Source organism: Portunus trituberculatus, chromosome 23 (assembly GCF_017591435.1).
Source record: "Portunus trituberculatus isolate SZX2019 chromosome 23, ASM1759143v1, whole genome shotgun sequence".
Classification (NCBI taxonomy): domain Eukaryota; kingdom Metazoa; phylum Arthropoda; class Malacostraca; order Decapoda; family Portunidae; genus Portunus; species Portunus trituberculatus.
In genome coordinates, this window is record NC_059277.1 from 5,120,001 (window position 1) to 5,140,249 (window position 20,249).

General features: G+C 42.9%; 2 protein-coding genes across 6 annotated transcripts in view; both read right to left on the reverse strand.

Annotated features, from left to right (window-relative positions):
- LOC123507685 (hemicentin-2-like) overlaps positions 1 to 20,249 on the reverse strand; it is a 190,656-nt gene that overhangs the window by 139,679 nt on the left and 30,728 nt on the right. The window lies entirely within an intron of this gene.
- On the reverse strand, positions 11,926 to 15,879 carry LOC123507686. 4 transcript variants are annotated; one of them, XR_006675734.1, is made up of 4 exons: positions 15,857 to 15,879; positions 15,010 to 15,798; positions 12,417 to 12,451; positions 11,926 to 12,298 (listed from the first exon to the last, which is right to left on the reverse strand). XR_006675734.1 is itself a non-coding variant. In XM_045260818.1 (2 exons), exon 2 carries the CDS (start codon positions 15,772 to 15,774, stop codon positions 15,097 to 15,099), a length of 678 nt encoding a protein of 225 aa, XP_045116753.1. In that variant the 5' UTR covers positions 15,775 to 15,798; positions 15,857 to 15,879; the 3' UTR covers positions 14,761 to 15,096. The 4 variants fall into 4 exon arrangements, 1 of the variants encoding a protein (XP_045116753.1); XR_006675735.1 differs by having other exon boundaries at positions 11,926 to 12,212; positions 12,331 to 12,451; XR_006675733.1 differs by having other exon boundaries at positions 11,926 to 12,451.

A 20,249-nucleotide genomic window follows, 5' to 3' on the forward strand; every position in this document is an offset into this window, starting at 1 on the left:
ACCTCTCTCTATTTCCCTCCCTTCATTATTTATACTCCCTTCCTTCCTCCTGTCGTAAAACTTTGCACATTTGGTCTTTCTCAATGTATCCTATTCTCCATTTTCCTTCCTTTTCTTTCTAAACTTTTTCCTAACACACCTCATCGTTCCCTCTCTCATCCTCGCTCTATTTTTCATCCTAGTATCTGCTTTATTACTTCCTTCCTTAACCTCTATTTCATCCTTTCTTCCTAGACCATTCTTTGTACATCCTTGACTCTCTCCCTCGCGTCATCTCCCGTTCCCAATTCATTAGAGGGAAGGAACGAAAAAAACCCAAGAATTCGTCAAGGTAACATCTTTCGTCTGGCAGTGGGGAGTGGCCGGGGTGGGAGACCAATAACACGATGGCTACTTGTTGCCAGACCCCACCTGCTCCCACACACCTGTGCTGCTGCCCGCCAGGTGCTCTACGTGATGGCCAAAAATGGGTGGTGGTGGTGGTGGTGGTTTTAGGGTTATTGTTACTGTGAGGTTGTGTGTGTGTGTGTGTAGGTAGGTAGGTAGGTGGGTGGGTGGGTGGGTGCTGTGTGTGGTAATTACTTTTACTGTTAAGAGAAGATAGTGAAAGAGGGATGGACGAACGAAAGAGAAAGAGAGAGGGGAAAGAGGATGTGAGAGAGAAAAAAAGGAGAAAGAAATGAAAGGAAACAAGTTGAGGAAAAAAAATCAAAAAGAATCAAAAGAAGATCCGCCTTGGAGGAAATAGAGGAGGAGGAGGAGGAGGAGGAGGAAAAGGAGGAGGAGGAGGAGGAGGAGGAGGAGGAGGAGGAGGAGGAGGAGGAGGAGGAGGAGGAGGAGGAGGAGGAGGAGGAGGAAGGAGGAAGGAGAAGTTGAAGGAGAAGGAGAAGGAGAAAGAAAAGGAGGAGAAGGAGGAGGAGGTGAAAGAGGAAAAGGATCACAAAGGAAGAACAGTTACCATGGGACATGTTTGTCTATAACGAGGGTATGTATCTCTTGAAATATAACAAGAATGTCTGCAGAGGAGGAGGAGGAAGAGGAAGAGGAGGAGGAAAAGAAGGAGAAAAAGGAGAAAAAGGAAGAGAAACCAAGCTACGAGAGAGAGAGAGAGAGAGAGAGAGAGAGAGAGAGAGAGAGAGAGAGAGAGAGAGAGAGAGAGAGAGAGAGAGAGAGAGAGAGAGAGAGAGAGAGAGAGAGAGAGAGAGAGACTTCCTTGACAAGATAAGACAAAACCAACACACTAAATCAATCCCTCCTCCACCAAAGAAAAATGAATAAATAGATAAATACATAAATAAAAGCAAAGAACATGACACAAAACACTAAGAAACACTGACTCTAATCCTAACCTAACTTAACCCAAAGTAATCTTACCTAAGCTAATCCAATCCTAACTTGACCAATCCTAAACAAACTCTAAGATAACCCAATCTTTTCTAGCCCAATCTAACCAATCTCACTAAACTAATCAAAACCTAACCAAAGAATAAACCCAGTTACTAGATTTAAGTGTTTAGGAGGTCACAATCTCTAGATACAAGTTACTAAGTATTGCCTTGCCCGTGTAATAGGTTATGCATGCGAGGCTCTTAAGAACGCTGCTGTTATTGAGTTATCTGAGAAGTGGAGACTGCGGTAAATACATGAAAGGATGCAAATAATAGAAAGGTTAGTGGGTGAAGGTTGCGTTGTTATTAGAGATTGAAAGTTAAAAAGGCAAGGGAAAGGGTGACACATGAAAAGTTAGAAGAGAAGCGGAGACTACAGAAAATACATGAAAGGAAGCAGATTATAGACAGCTTAGTGGGTGAAGGTTATGTTGGGAAAAGAAAGTCAATATATAGAATAGAAAGGATTGGATTAAAAAAAAAGTGAGAGGTTGAGACAAAATTCAGAGAGCAAGGTTTTAAGACAGAAAGGCTGAGACATGAAGCAATAAGACAGAAGAGGACACTACGGTAAATACATGAAAGGAAGCAAATAATAGACAGGTTAGTGGGTGAAGGTTGGGTTACGATGAAGAAGTCAATATGCGGAATAGAAAAGAGACAAAGTTAATGCAGCAAGGTAAAAACAAGGAAAGGCTGAGGGATGAAGGGCTAAGAAAGAAAAGCAAAAATACGGATAGACTGATACAAGGAAAGGTAACGACGGGAAGAGTTAAAACGTTATTGATGAGGAAAGAAAAAATATCATAGTTACATTTTGGAAACATTCAGACCAACATGAGCATATAGTTTGTCTGGAAAGATTAAGTAAATAAAGAATAAAAGATTTCTCTCGCATTTTCTATGTAAAGCAAATGTGTAACTCGTTTTAGCATAGGAAGTGTGTGAAGAATAGTAATGGATTATTGGAGATAAATGTGAAAGGGAAAAAATTAACACTTTCAGTATTGGGATGAATTTTTATTTTGAGTTTTGAGTATGATTACATTATTTTATTTACATGAGGAAAGGGTCTATGAAGGTCAGAAGATTAACGGCAAGAGTCTTCATTGTCTCATTCTCCACGTAAGTTTCTGAAGCTGTATAAAATCACCAAATAGTAATCAGTATAAAAATGAAAACATATCCTGGTACTGAAGGGAATAAGTTTTCATTAATTTGCGCTGTGGTGAGGGCACTGCGTCTCGTCCCGGCACTCCCTCCGCACACAACCACCTCGCCTCGACACGCATGAATATCTGCAAACTTCTGACACATTCGATTAAATGTCACCAGAAGGCTCCGATTTTGCTTCAAGAAAACAAGCAATTTAACTCCTGCAATATTTCCCACTAAGAGAGAGAGAGAGAGAGAGAGAGAGAGAGAGAGAGAGAGAGAGAGAGAGAGAGAGAGAGAGAAGGGAAAGAACACCAAAACTCCATTGTAGAAAACTCATGATATTTGACTTTCCTCTTTCACTCCTTACTTTCCTCCATCTCTCATCTGCCTCTCCTCCATCTCCTTTCTCCTATTCTCTTCCTCCTCCTCCTCCTCCTCCTCCTCCTCCTCCTCCTCCTCCTCCTCCTCCTCCTCCTCCTCCTCCTCCTCCTCCTCCTCCTCCTCCTCTCCCTCCTTCTCCTTCATTCAAGAGACACAAATCAAGTAGCCTTTCAAGGAGTTTTCTTTTTTTTACCCTTTCATGAGAAGTCAATGAAGAATGACTCTCCCCCTCTCTCTCTCTCTCTCTCTCTCTCTCTCTCTCTCTCTCTCTCTCTCTCTCTCTCTCTCTCTCTCTCTCAAGGGTCCTTTCTGCGTATCTCTTTTTACCTTTTGACAAATTAAAGCAAAAATACCAATAATTGCAAACTTGGGAACTCTCTCTCTCTCTCTCTCTCTCTCTCTCTCTCTCTCTCTCTCTCTCTCTCTCTCTCTCTCTCTCTCTCTCAAGCTTATCATTTTTTCAACATTTTTTAACCATCATAACTTTTCAGATTTTTTCCCTTTTTTTCCCTCCAAACTTTGCACAATCTCCCTATATATCTTTCCTCACCTCACATATTTTTCTTTCACGTTTTTTTCTAACACTCATTTTTCCAAACTTGATATTTTTACTCCCAGTTCTTATTTTGTGGATTTTTTTTCTTATTTTTCAACATAATTTCTTCATTAACCCTTCCCCTATTACTTGAATTCTGGATCATATACCTGTACTTGTTAATTTACCTGCCTGGAGTCACCTGTGCTAATCCCTCGCTTATTAATTGCAGAGGGTAGATTACTCGTTACACATGAGCCTAAATATTTAATAGCTTTGTTCTCTAACCAGCTTTACTCAACATGTTACTTATATTCATTCCTCTTTCTGGTATTTGTTGGCATTATTCTATCATCTATACTATTTACGTGATTATCTTTAATTTCCTGTGTCTCCATCTACTTCTGTTTATCGTATCTATCTTCTTGGTGGCATTATTCCTCTCTTTCATCACTTTTTCTGTGTTCTTTGCAATATCAACGTTATCTTGTCTGTCCTCTTCCTCCTTGCTATTGTTATATTTTGCTATCGTCTTCCTGCTCTTCTCCCTCCTCCATCGCTTCAACGTACACCACATTTACTTCTTTCTTTTCTGTGTCCGTCTCCTCCTTCTCCTCTTCCTCATAATCTTCCTCCTCTTCTTCATGAATCTATTTTGATCTTACTCCTCTGCACCCACTTTCATCTCATTTTCTTTCTCCTCCATGTTTGTATTCCTTCTTTTTCACCTCCTCCTCCTCCTCCTCCTCCTCCTCCTCCTCCTCCTCCTCCTCTTCCTGTCACACACCATCATCATCCCACACAGTATTTCACTAATGCATTATCAATACCATCACAGGATCGACTTCTTTGCCAGCTTCACCATTATCCATCCGTCTGTCTATCTGTCTGTCTGTCTGTCTGTCTGTCTGTCTATCTTTCTGCCTGCCTGCCTGTCTGTCTGTCTGTCCATCTATTCATGAGTCAGCAAAACTCGATTCTTTGAAAATACTGCATTAACATCAGCCAGTTTCACATTTCTGTCTGTCTAACTATCTGTCTGTCTGTCTGTCAGTTTGCTCGCTCTCTCTCTCTCTCTCTCTCTCTCTCTCTCTCTCTCTCTCTCTCTCTCTCTCTCTCTCTCTCTCTCTCTCTCTCATGATTCCCTGGCTCTGATGTTTGCAATACAGATCGATGGTCTCTCTCTCTCTCTCTCTCTCTCTCTCTTGATTCCTTGGCCGTGATGTTTGCAAGAGAATCGAGAGAGAGAGAGAGAGAGAGAGAGAGAAAGGAGGGAGGCTGTGTATCGGGGGAGATAATGCATGGATACATCAATACCTCTCTCTCTCTCTCTCTCTCTCTCTCTCTCTCTCTCTCTCTCTCTCTCTCTCTCTCTTTCTACGCAGGAAGTCAAGGTAATCCACCATCCATTAGCAGTTTAATGAACCTCATCTTTGCTGACTAATAAAAAAAATACATGCAATTTTTCTTCCCTTACCTGGTGTTTTCCTTTTTTCCTGTTAGTGACCCACTGACATATATAGCTGATTGATTGACTGATTGACTGACTGGCTGACTGACTGGCTGGGAAAGTTTTTGTGATATATTCTGCGATAATTTTGAATACTGGATGGTTGACAGATTGAATGACTGACTGACTGAATGAATAAAAGTTTAAATTAATGAATAAGTATTGCAATCTTGATGAACACATAAATGCTGACTGACAGGTTAATGAATGACTCTCCCACTCACTCAATGGTTGACCAGCCGACTGAATATTAATGTTTCAAGATCTGACTGACTGAATGCCTTACTGACTGACTGACTGACTGACTGCCTGACTAGCTAGGGAAGGCTTTGGGATCTCACGAAATTTACGACTCAGTTTCTCTTTAGATTCATTGAGGTTGTATTTTTGAGAGTTTTTATGACGAAACAGACGACCGTACAAATCTCACACACACACACACACACACACACACACACACACACACACACACACACACACACACACACACACACACACACATTAGTATTACAGTCGTGTCAAGGCAACGAGACGCAAACTTTCAAACTTTTTTCTTGTAGGAGGAAAGAAAAAATTATTGGAGTTTCAAAACTTTCCTTTTCATTTTTCTTGTATAAAGGAAGAATGAATTTATTAAAGATTTATTATTAGTCTTGCTTTACTTTCGAGGAGAAGTAGGAGGAGGAGGCGAAGGAAGAGGACGGAGAGGACGAAGGGGACAAGAAGTAGAGCAAGATAAAAAAAAAAAAAAAAGAGTACAAGAAGACAAGGAAGAAAGGAACTAAAAATAGGGCGAGGATAATCAACACGAGAAAAAGAAAAGAACCACAAGAAATACATAGAAGAGAGAACAAGAACGAAGACGAGAACCAGAGAAAAAAAAAACATAAATGGCGGAATTGAAGAAGAAAATAACTACACTAGAAAATTTCAAAAACACAAATGAAAAGGAAAAGGAAAGGAACAAAGAACGTATGGCAAGTGAACAAACAAGCAAGCGAGAGGAAGTAAGTAAATGGACATCAAAACACTACCACCATCCGCCACACACAATTTAAACACGTCGGCCATTCCTGCTTTCCTTCCTTCCATTGTACGCTCTCTCGCGGTAATAACAATAATTTTCACAACTTTTAAAAATGACAGAATTTCCTTTTACATTCGCACCTCAATGCATTTTCTTTCTTTTTTCTTCCCTTTTAGTTCCAAGGTTCGCACGTCCGCCGCTAGACTCCGCCACCTGCGCCCTGATTATTATAGATGTGATTCTAGCTTCATTTGATGCTTTAACTCGAGGGCGTCATTGTATTAATCTGGCGCCTCTTTGTGTGTGAATTTGTGTTAATTTGCCTCCAGCCTTGTCGTGTAATGGAGACGAAATGGACCGTGAAATATTAGTGACTGGCGTATTTCTTTTTTTTTATACATATTATTGCTTATGGTTATCTTCTTTTTATTCATTTTCAGGTAATAAATGTAGGAATATTCTCTACGTAATCTATTCCTGTCTTCATTTTTAGTTGCTAATGATTTGTATGACAGGATAATGCTTTATTTTGTGTTATTTCATTTGATCATCTTTTTCTCTTTCTTTTAATTTTGAACGAAATTTCATTAATCTTTTTTGTTATGTCTTCAATTTTGCTTTATCTTAATATTCCTCCATGTAGTCTGGTAGATTAATGATTTCTTTATTATTGCATTTCCTATGAAAATATTTATTTTTCTTTTCCAGGTGGTGAGCATTGCGCCAACATTCATTAACTTTATCATTATTTCTTTCCATTACTTCATCGCAGCATTCCTACATGTAGTCTGACAGATAGTTCATTTTCATATTTTTGATTCTAATTTCTCCTGATATGTATGCTTTGTAACAGATAAATGTTTAAATGTTTAATTTTCTTCAATGTATTTTACGACCATCCTCTTATTTTCGCATTTGGTAACTATTATATACAACGCATTAATTCGTTCTGCATTTTCTACACCCTTTCCACATTAATCTTCATCAAATGTGACAGCTGTCCTATCACTATTTTTCCTTCTCTGGAGGTAAATATTGTAACAGTCTGCAAGTTGTTTAATTTCCTGCCTACATTTCCTCCCTCATACCTCTACAGTTTACAGAAATAATAGTTTATAATTCTCGTGTCACCCTTACTAATGTTATCTGTGGTAGAGTTCAACAGTAAAGCAAAATCTTATTATATAGCTCATCATTCTTTACATCACTCCTTATTAATATATTTTGGTTTTACGTTCAATAACAAACTAGTTCCTGTAACATCTTCATTTACATAACGCAAGAAACAGTTTCAACTACATTTCATTTAAGTTAAGTGCAACTGAACCGCTTTCCAAACATATTGCTTTCAACAACAAAGACTATTCCTGTAATGTGTTCATCTATATTGAGAAAGCTACCGTTCTCCTTCTACAGTTCATTTACGTTAACGGTATTCGAGGCTAAACAAGTCAGTCTCAAGAATAAAGTTAATTCATCAACAAAATCAGTGCATTAATAAAACAACTCCCACAATACTCATCCATCTTTAAAGACCAACAGTTTTTTCTCTTACACTTCATTTACGTTTCCTAAAATTGCTGGCCGAACATAAAGTTTCAACCATAAAGTTAGCCAGTCCAACAGTAAAGTCACTTCAACAACAAACTAATTAATGAAACATGCTTAACTAAACTTAGAAAATCAACAACTTTCCTCCTACATGCATTTCACTTACGCTACGTGGAAACACTACCCAGACATGTTTTTCGAGGCAACATTCTACGGGAGTGTACGTCAAGTAGCAAATAGCAGCTGTCAACCGTACCAGAATTAATGGCTCGTGTTGGGCTTCTGGTACTCCTTGATTAATTAACTTCCCGAGCATAAGGCCTGTCAGGATGGGATGGTATGGCCAGTGTAGTGTGTGTCAGGGTATGGTAGATGCAATATGGGTAAGAAAAGCAGGGGATAGAATGTATGGTGACTGAATTGGTGGTGTTGTAGATGGGGGTAATAAGTAAGGTGGTTGAACTAGTGGTATGGTATAGTGAAATGGGTTTGGATTTGGCGAATGGGTTTGGGAATGTGGTGGGAATCAGTATGTTTTTAGACACGTGGCAGGAATGAGTGAATGAGTCCAGGCATGTGGTAAGTATGAGTAAGAATGAGGTTAAACACGTAAGAGGAATGAGTGCAATGACCTAGAACACGCGTAAGGAATAATTATGATAAATATGGACACTTGCTGGAGGGAAAAATGTAAGAATATATTTGAACAGGTTGGACAAATAAATAAAAATCAACTTAGACAAAAGGGAAGAATGAAAAAGAACTTGTAAAGAGAACTTAAGTAAATAAAAATTGTAGTACACGTGATGAAGAAAATCCTAACAGATCAGAGAGAGAGAGAGAGAGAGAGAGAGAGAGAGAGAGAGAGAGAGAGAGAGAGAGAGAGAGAGAGAGAGAGAGAGAGTACCTAGATATCATTACTCATGCATGGAAAACGGAGACGCAAAAACAAACACAAAAACAAACACCCAAAAATGCAATCACGTGAAAGAAAACACAGTACACGTTCCAAAGAATCCGGAGCGAGTTTACCTGCACATAGAAAACGGGATAACAAAAACACAAAACCACCCAATACATCACAAGGAAGAAAATGGAGTACAGGGCAGGTTCGCAAAAATTTCAAAGCTCCACAGTAATTTTTAGGACCCGTGGGAGATATTGCGAAACGTCCATTTTAGTCCTCGCTCCTATATCGCCTTCTTTATGGGCGGTGCTAGCGAAAGAGCCTCCTTCCCATTCGATTATTTATCACTTGGCCACCTTCCAATTCCCTACGTAAAAGTAAATGAGTAAATAAACGCAATAATGTGTAGAAAAGGGGAAAATTTTCGTTAAATATTTTCTTTTTCGCTTTCTACTCTTCTTTTTGTTTTCTTTCTGAAGCGTTTGTTTTTTTCTCAGAAGTACAAGCCTCCGTGCTCAAGGATCCAGTATTTTTTTCTTAATTGTCTACTCGATATCCTGAGAAATCAAAGCCCTTGTGAGGTGGTGGTGGTGGTGGTGGTGGTGGTGGTGGTGGTAGATGTGACGATGATAGGTTGTGTCAGGTTAGCTAGGTTAAGTTTAGTTGCCAATGATAATAGTAATTGCAATGATGGAGGTGGTGCTGATGAAACTGTGAATCATAACATTGATCCAACGCCTACAATCTCTCTCTCTCTCTCTCTCTCTCTCTCTCTCTCTCTCTCTCTCTCTCCACCACACTGCGGCATTAATAACAACCTCAACCCTTCACCAAACACCACACCACACCACACCACACCACACACAATACCCTCATTAACCACATGGCCACCACCACCACCACCTAACACCATACGCTTCCCCTCACTGAATAAAACTTGTAAACTTACCCCTGTTGGTTTCAGGCTAAATTTCATGGCACGCGGGAGGAAAAATAGTCGGGGAAAAAATAGCTGAAAAAATAGGAGAAAAAGAACGTATTTTGAAATGATAATGAAATAGCCATGAAGAGATATAACAGGGAGACCTCATTGCAAGGGAAACAAGGCCATTTTTGTCCCAGATTCTAAAGGGTATAATAAGAGCGGTTTAGGTGTGGAGTGTCTGATAAAAGAATCAAGCGCATTGTTCCCTAAAGAGACGGTGGATTGGGTTTAGGCGGGCGAGTGTATGATTGCCTAACAATGTAATCAGCGAACTAAAGGTGAAAGGATAGCCGTGTTGGACTCATTGCTCATTACAGGCAACGCAGGAGAGTGAATGAACCAGTTACTCATTAGAATAGTTAGGTTGAGGAAGATATGTGGAATGTTACTAATGCAATATGTAAAGAAAAGGTGACTCGTGACTATTTTAGACAATACTCAGTACAGGTAACGTGGTGAGTGACCGTTGTTGTTACACATTATGAAGATTAAGTTGAAGTATGAGGAGACTATGAGGAAGAGCATGAAGGCAGGTAAATGACATCTAACATTGTAATTAATAAAGGTAAAGAAAACGCAGGTAAGCAAGCAAGATACATAATTAACAGCTATTAATAACAGTAAAGTATAGATATTTCACTATTTCTCTCATCACAGGTATGGCAGGTAAGAGAGCGTGCTAGTTACTCCTTAGAAAGACTGAGGTATGAGGAGTGGACGGAAGGAAGATAAAACAACTTAAGTTAAGTGACGGCCTCTTCCCTGAAGGGCGAAGTGTAAGAAGATACGAGGTGTAAGGTAAAACAGGTATGCGTGCCTCACCTGTTTGGATTGGTTGATCAACTGGTATTAAGGTATTGGGGATGACAAGTGTTAGGAAAAAGAATGAGAGTGGGAGGTAAAAAAAGTAGGAAATAAAATTTTAAAAAACTAGGCGGTAAATGAAACGTTTAGAAGGTAGAAAAAATATTAAAAACGGACGATGCATAAAGAGCAAAAGATAAAGAAAGCGAGACAACTCGTTTAAAAAAAAAAATTGAAACTAAAAAGGAAATTGAGGTAGGTTTGAAAGTATTTTGAAAATTGAAAGTATTCGAAAAGCAAACAAGAGGTTTAGAGAAGACATACCTGAAGGAAAATTGAGACAGGTTTATAAAAGCAAAGTTAAGAACAAAAGAGGTCAAGGCAGAAGTAAAAAGGTTAGATAAAAGGATAGAAAGGAAAGGACACTTGCAGCACATACACAAATTGAAAAAATATGAAACCAAGAGAAAACTGGCAAAGGTATGAAAAGGAAAGATATAATATATATATCCATACAAATCTTTCTGTAAAGTGTGGAAAGGGAATATAGAGAAAAGTATAAGAACAGAAAAAGAGAAAACAAATATGAAATTCAAGAAACAAAACGAAAACCAAAGAGAATAGAGAAAATTATAAGAACAGAAAAGGAGAAAACAAATATGAAATTCAAGAAACAAAACGAAAACCAAAGAGAATACTACACCAGGTATGAAAAGAGAAGGACATAAGCTACAGGCATTACGTTACGTTCAGAAACGCAGGAGAGGAAACCTACGAGACTAGAAGCATATTGGCAGCGACTCTTTCCCGGTAGAGACCCGAGAGGAAAGCTGCAGAGAAATTGGTGATTAGACGACGCTTTTGTCAGTTATCAGAGAGGGAGCAGCGGGAGACAGGCTTTGTTACCTGGCCATGGGATGGGCTAAGAGGATGAGAAGGGTTGTAACAATGTAGCAATTCAGAAACAGTAGATACACGGTGGAGAGAATGAAAAATATAGAAAAATAGGATGAGCGGATGAGGATAGGAGGAAGAAAAACAGGGAGGACGATGAGGATGAAAGAGTGGGAATAGGAGACTTAACAGGAGAAAGGTAAGAGGAGGAGTTATGATGAAGAGCATGCTAAAGGACGAAAAAAAATAGATTAAGATAAAAATGGAAAAAAGATAATGATAAGTAGGAGAAGGATGAATGGAGGAGAAGCGTTGTAACGTAAAGAGAAGGAGGAAGAGGGAGAGGAACAGAAGAGAGAAGAAATGGAAGGAAGTAGGAGAAGGATGAATGGAGGAGAAGCGTTGTAACGTAAAGAGAAGGAGGAAGAGGGAGAGGAACAGAAGACAGAAGAAATGGAAGGAAGACAAGTACACGAGATGGAAGACAAGGTGGAAAAAGTTCGAAATTAAGGATTTTATTAATTGAAGAATTATGAAAAGGTAAAAGGAGAAATGAAAAAAGCAAAAATAAAGTAAAAGAAAATAAAGTAAAAAAACAAAAGTAAAGGAAAGCAGCAAAAATAAAGTAAAAGTATAAAGTAAAAAAACAAAAGTAAATGGAAAGCAGCAGAAAAGGAAGAGAAACGAGATAAAAAGACGAGAAAGAAATGAAAACTTAACAGAACATGAAAAAAACGAGAGCGAACACAAATAAAAAAATACTCATGGAAAATAACACTCAAACAAGAAAAAAAATGCATCTTTCTGTGGTGAGTAATAATACACGTCAGCAATGTGGAATTTACTACATCTTCGTAGTACAGGGTTGCAGGATACAGCAGCTGGAGACTGGAGATGCGACTGGGTGCTGGAGCTGGCGTGTCTCTGTCCAGGTGTGTTAGCCGAGGTTCCCACATCAGCTTCACGGGTTCGAAGTTCACCGTCACGAAGCGAAGTGCGGAGCGTCGCGAGGTGCGGAGCATAACTCCTTAGAGCTCCACGTATACATACTTCGGAGCGCCACTCCTCACACCTCCCTCCCCAGGCTTGTTACGGGACAAGACAATACAGGCTCCGGCGTGGGCGTGTACTGCAACGCTGCGGTAATGAGAACCGCACCTTGCTTACACACGGAGCGCCACTCCTCACACCTCCCTCCCCAGGCTTGTTACGGGACAAGACAATACAGGCTCCGGCGTGGGCGTGTACTGCAACGCTGCGGTAATGAGAACCGCACCTTGCTTACACACGGTCTTGCTTCCTGGTCACTATCTGAGGGAAAGAAAGATCCATTAAGGGATGAGTGAGTAGGCCGGATGAAACGGCGGTTTCTCCAGAAAACTCTGCCACTAGGGAGCTTCACACATGGTAGTCCCGGTGCCTCCCAACACCGACCACAACAGCAATCTTGTCCCAGCGTTTGGTGGCGTGGTCCTGTAGCCGCACATGGTCGCCGATGTGTAGTGGTGGCAAGGATCGGGCGTTTTTGTTGTAATACTTCGACTCTCTCCTCATTGCAGCCCATCTGGCATCACATTCATCAGCAGCAACTTGCCACTCAGGCGCAAAGGCACGCCTGTGTGCGGGCACGGCAGACCTAAGAGGGTGACCGTACAGCACCTGAGCTGGGGAACGGCCAGCAGGACGAGGAGTGTTCCGGAGCTCAAGTAAGCCCCTGTCAAAAGCCTCCTCATCGCTGGCGTCATTGCACACACCTTAGCAATGAGATACTTCACCTTGACGAAGGCCTCGGCATGCCCATTGGACCGAGGGTATCCTGGGGAAGACATAACATGGTTAATACCCCAGCGCTATGTAAAAGATCGGAACGTTGAGCTGGTGAACCGAGGTCCTCCAGCTGAGCGTAGGCGGACTGGCACACCCACATCCCAAACAATGCGGCACAGCAGTTTCGTCGTGGTGCGTGACGATGCTTCTCGACCATACTCTGCAATACATGGCCACCCTGACAAGCGGTCAGCGTAAATGAGGTAATCCTTACCGGCGCGTGTGAACACGTCAGCAGACACATCTTCGAATGGGCGAGAGGGCAGGGGGTCGGAGATCAAAGGTTCCTTTTGTTGTGATGGCAGCACTTCCTGGCAGGCATGGCATGCCTTCACGCAACTGGTAATATCGCAGTTGATACCGGGCCACCAGACAACTTGACGAGCCCGACGCTTCGTTACCCCTGTGGGAGTCTTGCAAGCGAGAGAGGACTTCACGCCTAAGGGAAGCAGGCACAACGAGCCGTGATCCATACAACACTTAATCCATCCTCCGTCGCCAGGTCGCCACGAATCTCCCAGAAATCCAGGAGAGTAGATAGAACATCCAATTTGTCAGCAGGGAAACCTGCGGAGACATGGGAAAGTAGGAGCTGATAAATATAATCCTCACAAGCAGCTTTGCAGAAGTCAGATGACTGGGTCAGTAAAGGGGTCTGAGGATGCTCCCAAATCACATGCGAGACCTGCATCACGGCAGAACGAGGTGATGGGAACGGTACATCTTACATTTCTTTAACGATGTGCGGGCCGTAGGACTTGCTGGTTGAGTTTTGATAGGTCAACTGCAAAATTCATCACCTGTGGAAATAAAACCCATAGGTCCTCTGATGCGAACCTCTCCCCAGACATAGCATCCTTAGGTGTGATGACCATTGGGTGACACCACGCAGAAACTTGGTTGCCAACTGGTTCGATGATGCCTTGGTTCACCATCTTGTCCAGCATGGCATTTGTGTCCTGCCAGGCTAGTGGGATGGCGTTAGGGGTGTGGCTAGCAAAGGGCGTTGCGTCAGGTCGATCTCCATGGGCGGTCCAACCATGGTGCTCAGTAGCACACCGCCACCGAGGTCGTCAGGATCCACCACTACGTCTGGAAACTCTCGCAAGAGTCTGTAGCCCTTTCTCAATCTGTTCTTCAGCATCGACTGAAGCTGTAGAACTGCAGCTCAATGATATCTGGTGGGGGTAAGTGGCATGGATGATGCGCAAATCACGGGCGTCGTACCAAGAAAGTAGAGCGTCATCAATATCACGGAACATTGATATTGGTGTCAACCACAGCTGTGCCAAGGGCCAAGGTAGCCCTAAACTTCCCAGCATTATTCAGACGCTTCTTACCAGCTGTCGTCACCTCCTCCTGGCACCTGGAAAGATTGCCTTCACCGAGGCCCAGAAGGTGTTGCCAGGCCAATGGCAGTCACTTCAGCTCCGGTGTCAGGTGTAAACTAAAGCTTGCAGTGGGCAGCAACTGGGACCTCCGAACTGGAGACTCGCATGAACACCTTCGGAGCTCGACGTTCCGGTGCTGTAAGATGAATGTCTCGAACGCATAAACTGCGGGCGGTTTTTCTGCTCTGAGCATGAGCAGACGCACCCGTGCTGTCGCCTCCGCGCCTCCTGGAACACACTTAAAATGTCCTGTAATACCACAGTTGCTACACTGCTTACCCCATGCTTTGCACTGCTTGAGATGCCCTTGTGGCTGCGGTGAACCTCCACAGCCTGTGCACCTCGTTGCACCCATCTGACGACCACGTGAAACACTCCGTGGGCGGCGCTTGTTGGTAGAGATCCGTTTTACAACGTTCCCAGCATTGTCAGGTCCGTCTCGGTCTTTATAGCAGATTCTTCACTGCAGCACAACCGTAGAACATCAGGAAAGTCTGCAGGTGGATCAATGGCCAGTAACTTCCTCCGTAGGGACTGATTTGCAACCCCAGAGGTGATGCGAGTAACCAAACGCGAGTCTAAGCACTCGTCACAGAGCTCAGCATCGTCAGCTAGCTCTAAGGGAGACGTAAAAATTATCAAAAGACTCACCGGTACCCTGGCGGCGTTCCTCGAACTTACACACGACGCAAGGTCACGTTGCGCTGCCTTTGGAAGTGTGCATGGACGAGGACGAGGTTATCGACTGGTGTTCTCGTCCTCTGCAATCCCGACAGCGTGCGCCAAAGTCCCACGCATCTCAGGGGTGAGGCACGAACGTAAGTGCGCCACCTGCGTCCGCACAGGCTGGTCATGAAGCTGTAGAAGCTCCTCATAGTAGGACCACGTACTACGCCATACCTTGAATTCACGTAGAGATGAGTCAGGAGAGAGCTTGTGTGGCGGTTGTGCGTGTGGTCGACTGACGTGGCGTCGTGGCGCTGGCTGCGGGGTAGTGGCGTCGCCATCTGCCGCATCATTCGAACGAGGCACCAGTACCTGGGACATCAACTGCTGTATGGTGGCGTTCTGTTCCCGTACCAGCCGCCGGTCCTCGCTAACTTGCGACTGTTGAGCTTCGATTAGCACCATCAGCTTGTCCAGCGTCTGCGCTGCCGTCGCCTGTCCTCTTGTCTCCATGATCCTACTCACTGCGCCATGTAGTGAGTAATAATACACGTCAGCAATGTGGAATTTACTACAGCTTCGTAGTACAGGGTTGTAGGATACAGCAGCTGGAGACTGGAGATGCGACTGGGTGCTGGAGCTGGCGTGTGTCTGTCCAGGTGTGTTAGCCGAGGTTCCCACATCAGCTTTCACGGGTTCGGAGTTCACCGTCACGAAGCGAAGTGCGGAGCGTCGCGAGGTGCGGAGCATAACTCCTTGGAGCTCCACGTATACTTCAAGTAATCTAATTTTTCTTCCATTTTCTATCTACCTCCCCTTCCACTCCTTCCACATACTTCGGAGCGTCACTCCTCACATGTGTGTGTGTGTGTGTGTGTGTGTGTGTGTGTGTGTGTGTGTGTGTGTGTGTTGTTATTAGTGTTTCTAATAATATAAGTAATAGTGGTGGTAATGGTGGTGGTGGTGGTGGTGGTGGTGGTGGTGGTGGTGGTGGTGGTGGTGGCGGTGGTGGTGGTGGTGGTGTTGGTAGTAGTAGTAGTAGTAGTAGTAGTAGTAGTAGTAGTAGTAGTAGTAGTAGTAGCAGTAACTGTAGTAGTAATAACAGCAGTAGTAGAAGTAGCAGTAGTAGTAATAGAAGTAGTAATAATAGTAGTAGTAGTAGTAGTAGTAGTAGTAGTAGTAGTAGTAGTAGTAGTAGTAGTAGTAGTAGTAGTAGTAGCACTAGTCGTAGTAGTAGTAGTAGTAGTAGTAACAAAATCATAAGTATACTCTCTCTCTCTCTCTCTCTCTCTCTCTCTCTCTCTCTCTCTCTCTCTCTCTCTCTCTCTCTCTCTTACATAAATACAACTCGACACAATTACAACCAGACTGCTAATTTCACCATCTTTGAATAATAAATTGGTTCATGAACGTTAATTTTGTTCATATTACAACTGTTGGGATAAGCAGGAACGAAATTACATGTTCGTGTGTGTGTGTGTGCATGTGTTAGTGCTTCTTTTTTTTCGAGAGGGGAAATGAGTTGACGTGATTAAGCAAACCTAGAAAATGAACAACGGCGAGTTTTATGATGCTTTGGTAGTAATGATGGTGTTGGTAGTAGTAGTAGTAGTAGTAGTAGTAGTAGTAGTAGTAGTAGTAGTAGTAGTAGTAGTAGTAGTAGTAGTAGTAGTAGTAGTATTGCTAGTGGTATGGTAGTGGTAGGAGCACTATTCACAATAACAACAATTATTACTACGAGTAAACTACTTATCACCACAAGAACAACAACATAAAACAACAATAACAACAAAAACAGTAACGACAACGGCAAAGTATGAAACACAAAATCCAGACAACAAACAAACCAACCAACACATTAATAATAGCAACAACAACAATAATATTTCCAAGAGACGCAACACACACACACACACACACACACACACACACACACACACACACACACACACACACACACACACACACACACACACACACACACACACACACAAGCATTTCTTTTTATCCTCCCTTAGTGTGTGTGCAATTTTTTCCCTGTCCTTGGCAATAGTAATTTAAGTTGTAAGACAAAAGCGGAAATTACAGTACAGGTGGGGCGGCGCTCTGCAAATTTACTTTTCCTAAGAACTTGAGCAAACTTCTCTCACACAAGTCATCTGCTTCTGGCCAAGTGTTATTTTCTACCCACAAATTCGTTCCTCTAATTAACGCCGCCTTTCATTTCTTGCTTTTGTCAGATTAACCAAGTACTGTTTGTCACGTTTTTGTCACGTTTCTTTTTTTTCTCATTCTAGGTGGGAAAGCGAGGATAGTGTTGTCATTCTATTCATTAGTTTTTTTTTTTATTTTGTTTCTATGGAAAACTCTCTCTCTCTCTCTCTCTCTCTCTCTCTCTCTCTCTCTCTCTCTCTCTCTCTCTCTCTCTCCGTATTTTCTTTTTGTATTCTCTTGTTAATCTCAAATTTACTTTATAAATTGATTCACACTTTTTTGTGTTGTAGCTTTGTTGTTTTGCAGTATGTACTACATATGATTTTGCAAATATGTCATTATGTTTATTTTTAGTAGTAGTAGTAGTAGTAGTAGTAGTAGTAGTAGTAGTAGTAGTAGTAGTAGTAGTAGTAGTAGTGTTATTACACCATTATGATTATTTTTGTTAACATTATTACTATTATCATTATTATTATCATTATTATCATTATTATTATTATTATTATTATTATTACTATTATTATCATCATCATAATTATTGTTATTATCATTATTATTACAATTATTATTACTATTATCATTGTAAAGGGCAGAACACCACCTGACCATCACCCCTCGTTCTGGATCGTTCGGCCACTCCCGACCGACACTTCGCTCATTTCTCTCTGCCACGTATGTCTCGAGAACCCTGCTTCTTCCGGTCACTCCACGTTTCGAGGCCCCAGTGAACACCTAACCGAGTCTACCACGAGCCTCGCCAACACCCAGACGGTACAGAACTTCCTAAACTCACGAAGGACTGGCCTCTCTTCTGCTGCTCTGGCTTCATCCTCTACCTGGTTCCCGGCGCCGTCAACGAATCTGCCTTCAGTCTTGGTGAGATTAGCGTTTCTCTCGCCCTCCCTCGCTCTGGAGGGAGACTCGTGGTGAGCCGTGGGTCTGCTTTTAGTCTTGGTGAGTTTAGTGTTCCTCTGGCCCTCGCTCTCACCGGGTCAAGTAGTTAATCCTGGCCCCAGTTTAGAGGGGGCAGGCCAGTGATGGCGTTTCGCACCTCGCCCCAGCAACAAATAGATTAAACTAGTAAGTTATTTACATTTTGGCGACCACGCCAGGATATTCAACTACAGCTTCTTTGGGGTGTTGGGTGTGTTAGTGCCGAGTTGTGCCAACTCTTACTGTTTCACCAGTTTTAAATGTGGCGAAGTGTTCCAGTGGTGCGATGTTTTTCCTTCTCGGACGTATTATTGTGTAGTTACACGTGTGGTGCGATGTTTTTCCTTCTCGGACGTATTGTGTAGTTACACGTTCGGCCTCAGTGAATTGAAGATTAAGTGGGTGTCCTTGTGTGGGTGTCCTTGTGTGGGTGTCCTTGTGTGGGTGTCCTTGTGTGGGTGTCCTTGTGTGGGTGTCCTTGTGTGGGTGTCCTTGTGTGGGCCGTTGCTCAGTTTGCTCCAAGCTTTTCAACGGGAAGAACGCAGGAACATAAAGAACGAGAAGACAGGGCCATGGAACGAGAACGGGAGCGTGAGGGAAGAGAACGGGACGAACGTGAGAAGTAACGGGAATTTGAACTTGCCGAGTTGAAGCTTAGTTTCGAGTCGGGAGCACGTCCTACCCAATGTCCCGATGCTGGCGTGCGAGGACCGAAGCTTCCAGCTTATCAAGGACAGGACATCGCCGCCTACCTGACCAGGTTTGAGCGTATTGCCACGCTCTTAATAAGAGGAGTGTCTCGCTGTTAAGACTTGGAAGTCTACTGACAGGTAAAGCTGCTGAACTCTATTCACCTTTAGCACTCCAGAGCGGTAACGGCTAGACTTCAGGAACTGAGATCAGTGGGGCAAAATTACCGCCAAATGTCTACCCGTCTTCAGCAGCTATTTGACTCTTGGGTGTCATATTTCACCAACGTTTGAATCACTTCGTGAGTTGATAATTTTAGGTAAGTTCATTGCTTCCCTTTATGATCTCTATCTTCTTAAAGGAGCAAGATACCACCAACCTTAAGACTGCCGTGGATAAGGCTGTTGTTTGGGCTGCAGCTCACAACGCCTACTCTAAGCAGAACTCCAGCGGAGCCACTGGGAGATCTACCTACCATAAGAGGGTGTCATCTACTGAAAAGGGCAATGAGGTCATTAACGCTAAACCGGACCAAGAAGCTACTTCCGGATGAGGAAGTGTTGTATCTGTGGGGAAGATGGCATGTAAGGTCCAAGTGTCCAAAGAATCCCAGAGCCTTTAAAGAACCACAGGACAACTACAAGGTAGGATTTTGTATGGATGAGCGGTCTCCCAGATTATGCAGTTGCTGCACGAACAACGGCTCCTGGGCTACTACTATTGTCAGAGACACCGGCAGAAAAGCGTGATTGTCTCTGAGAAGGCAGTGCTTGATGCTGACGTCTCTCGGCGACCTAAGGTAGTAGTAGAGGATTATCTTGGACGGGAGGATATTTTTCCAACCATTAGGTGCTATATAAGATGTCCATATTTCGAGGGTTGGATTGATAATGCTATCCTAGCTTCTATGAAGCGCGCTTGTGTCCTCATTGGCAACATCTCAGGAGCTCGTAGTCCTGATGAGCCGTCTCTCGTGAATAGCAAAGCACCATCCTCCTCGCTCCAAACCTCAGTCAGTGATTTGGCTATGCTTCAGTCTTCTCTGCCCACTGCCTCCTCTTTTCCTCCAGCCTCAGGAGGAGCCGCCATTAATGCGAGCATATGCTGTAGAAACCCGCAGTAGCAGAATGAAGCGTGTTCATCTTCTAGTTTTGCCAGAATTGCAACCCTTGGACGTGACTCCAGAGGATTTCGCTCGTCTTCAAGAAGAGTGTCCGTCTCGGAAATCTTAGGAACAAAGTTAACACAGGTGAAAAGGAGCAGACGAAGGACGGCTCTACTTTGTTACCTTCGCTGTACCGGATTGCTCTAACCGGTAGTGTTTGACCTCGAAACATCCAGCAAAGGTTGTTCCTAAGGATTGTCGACCAATAATTCTCTCTTGGCCA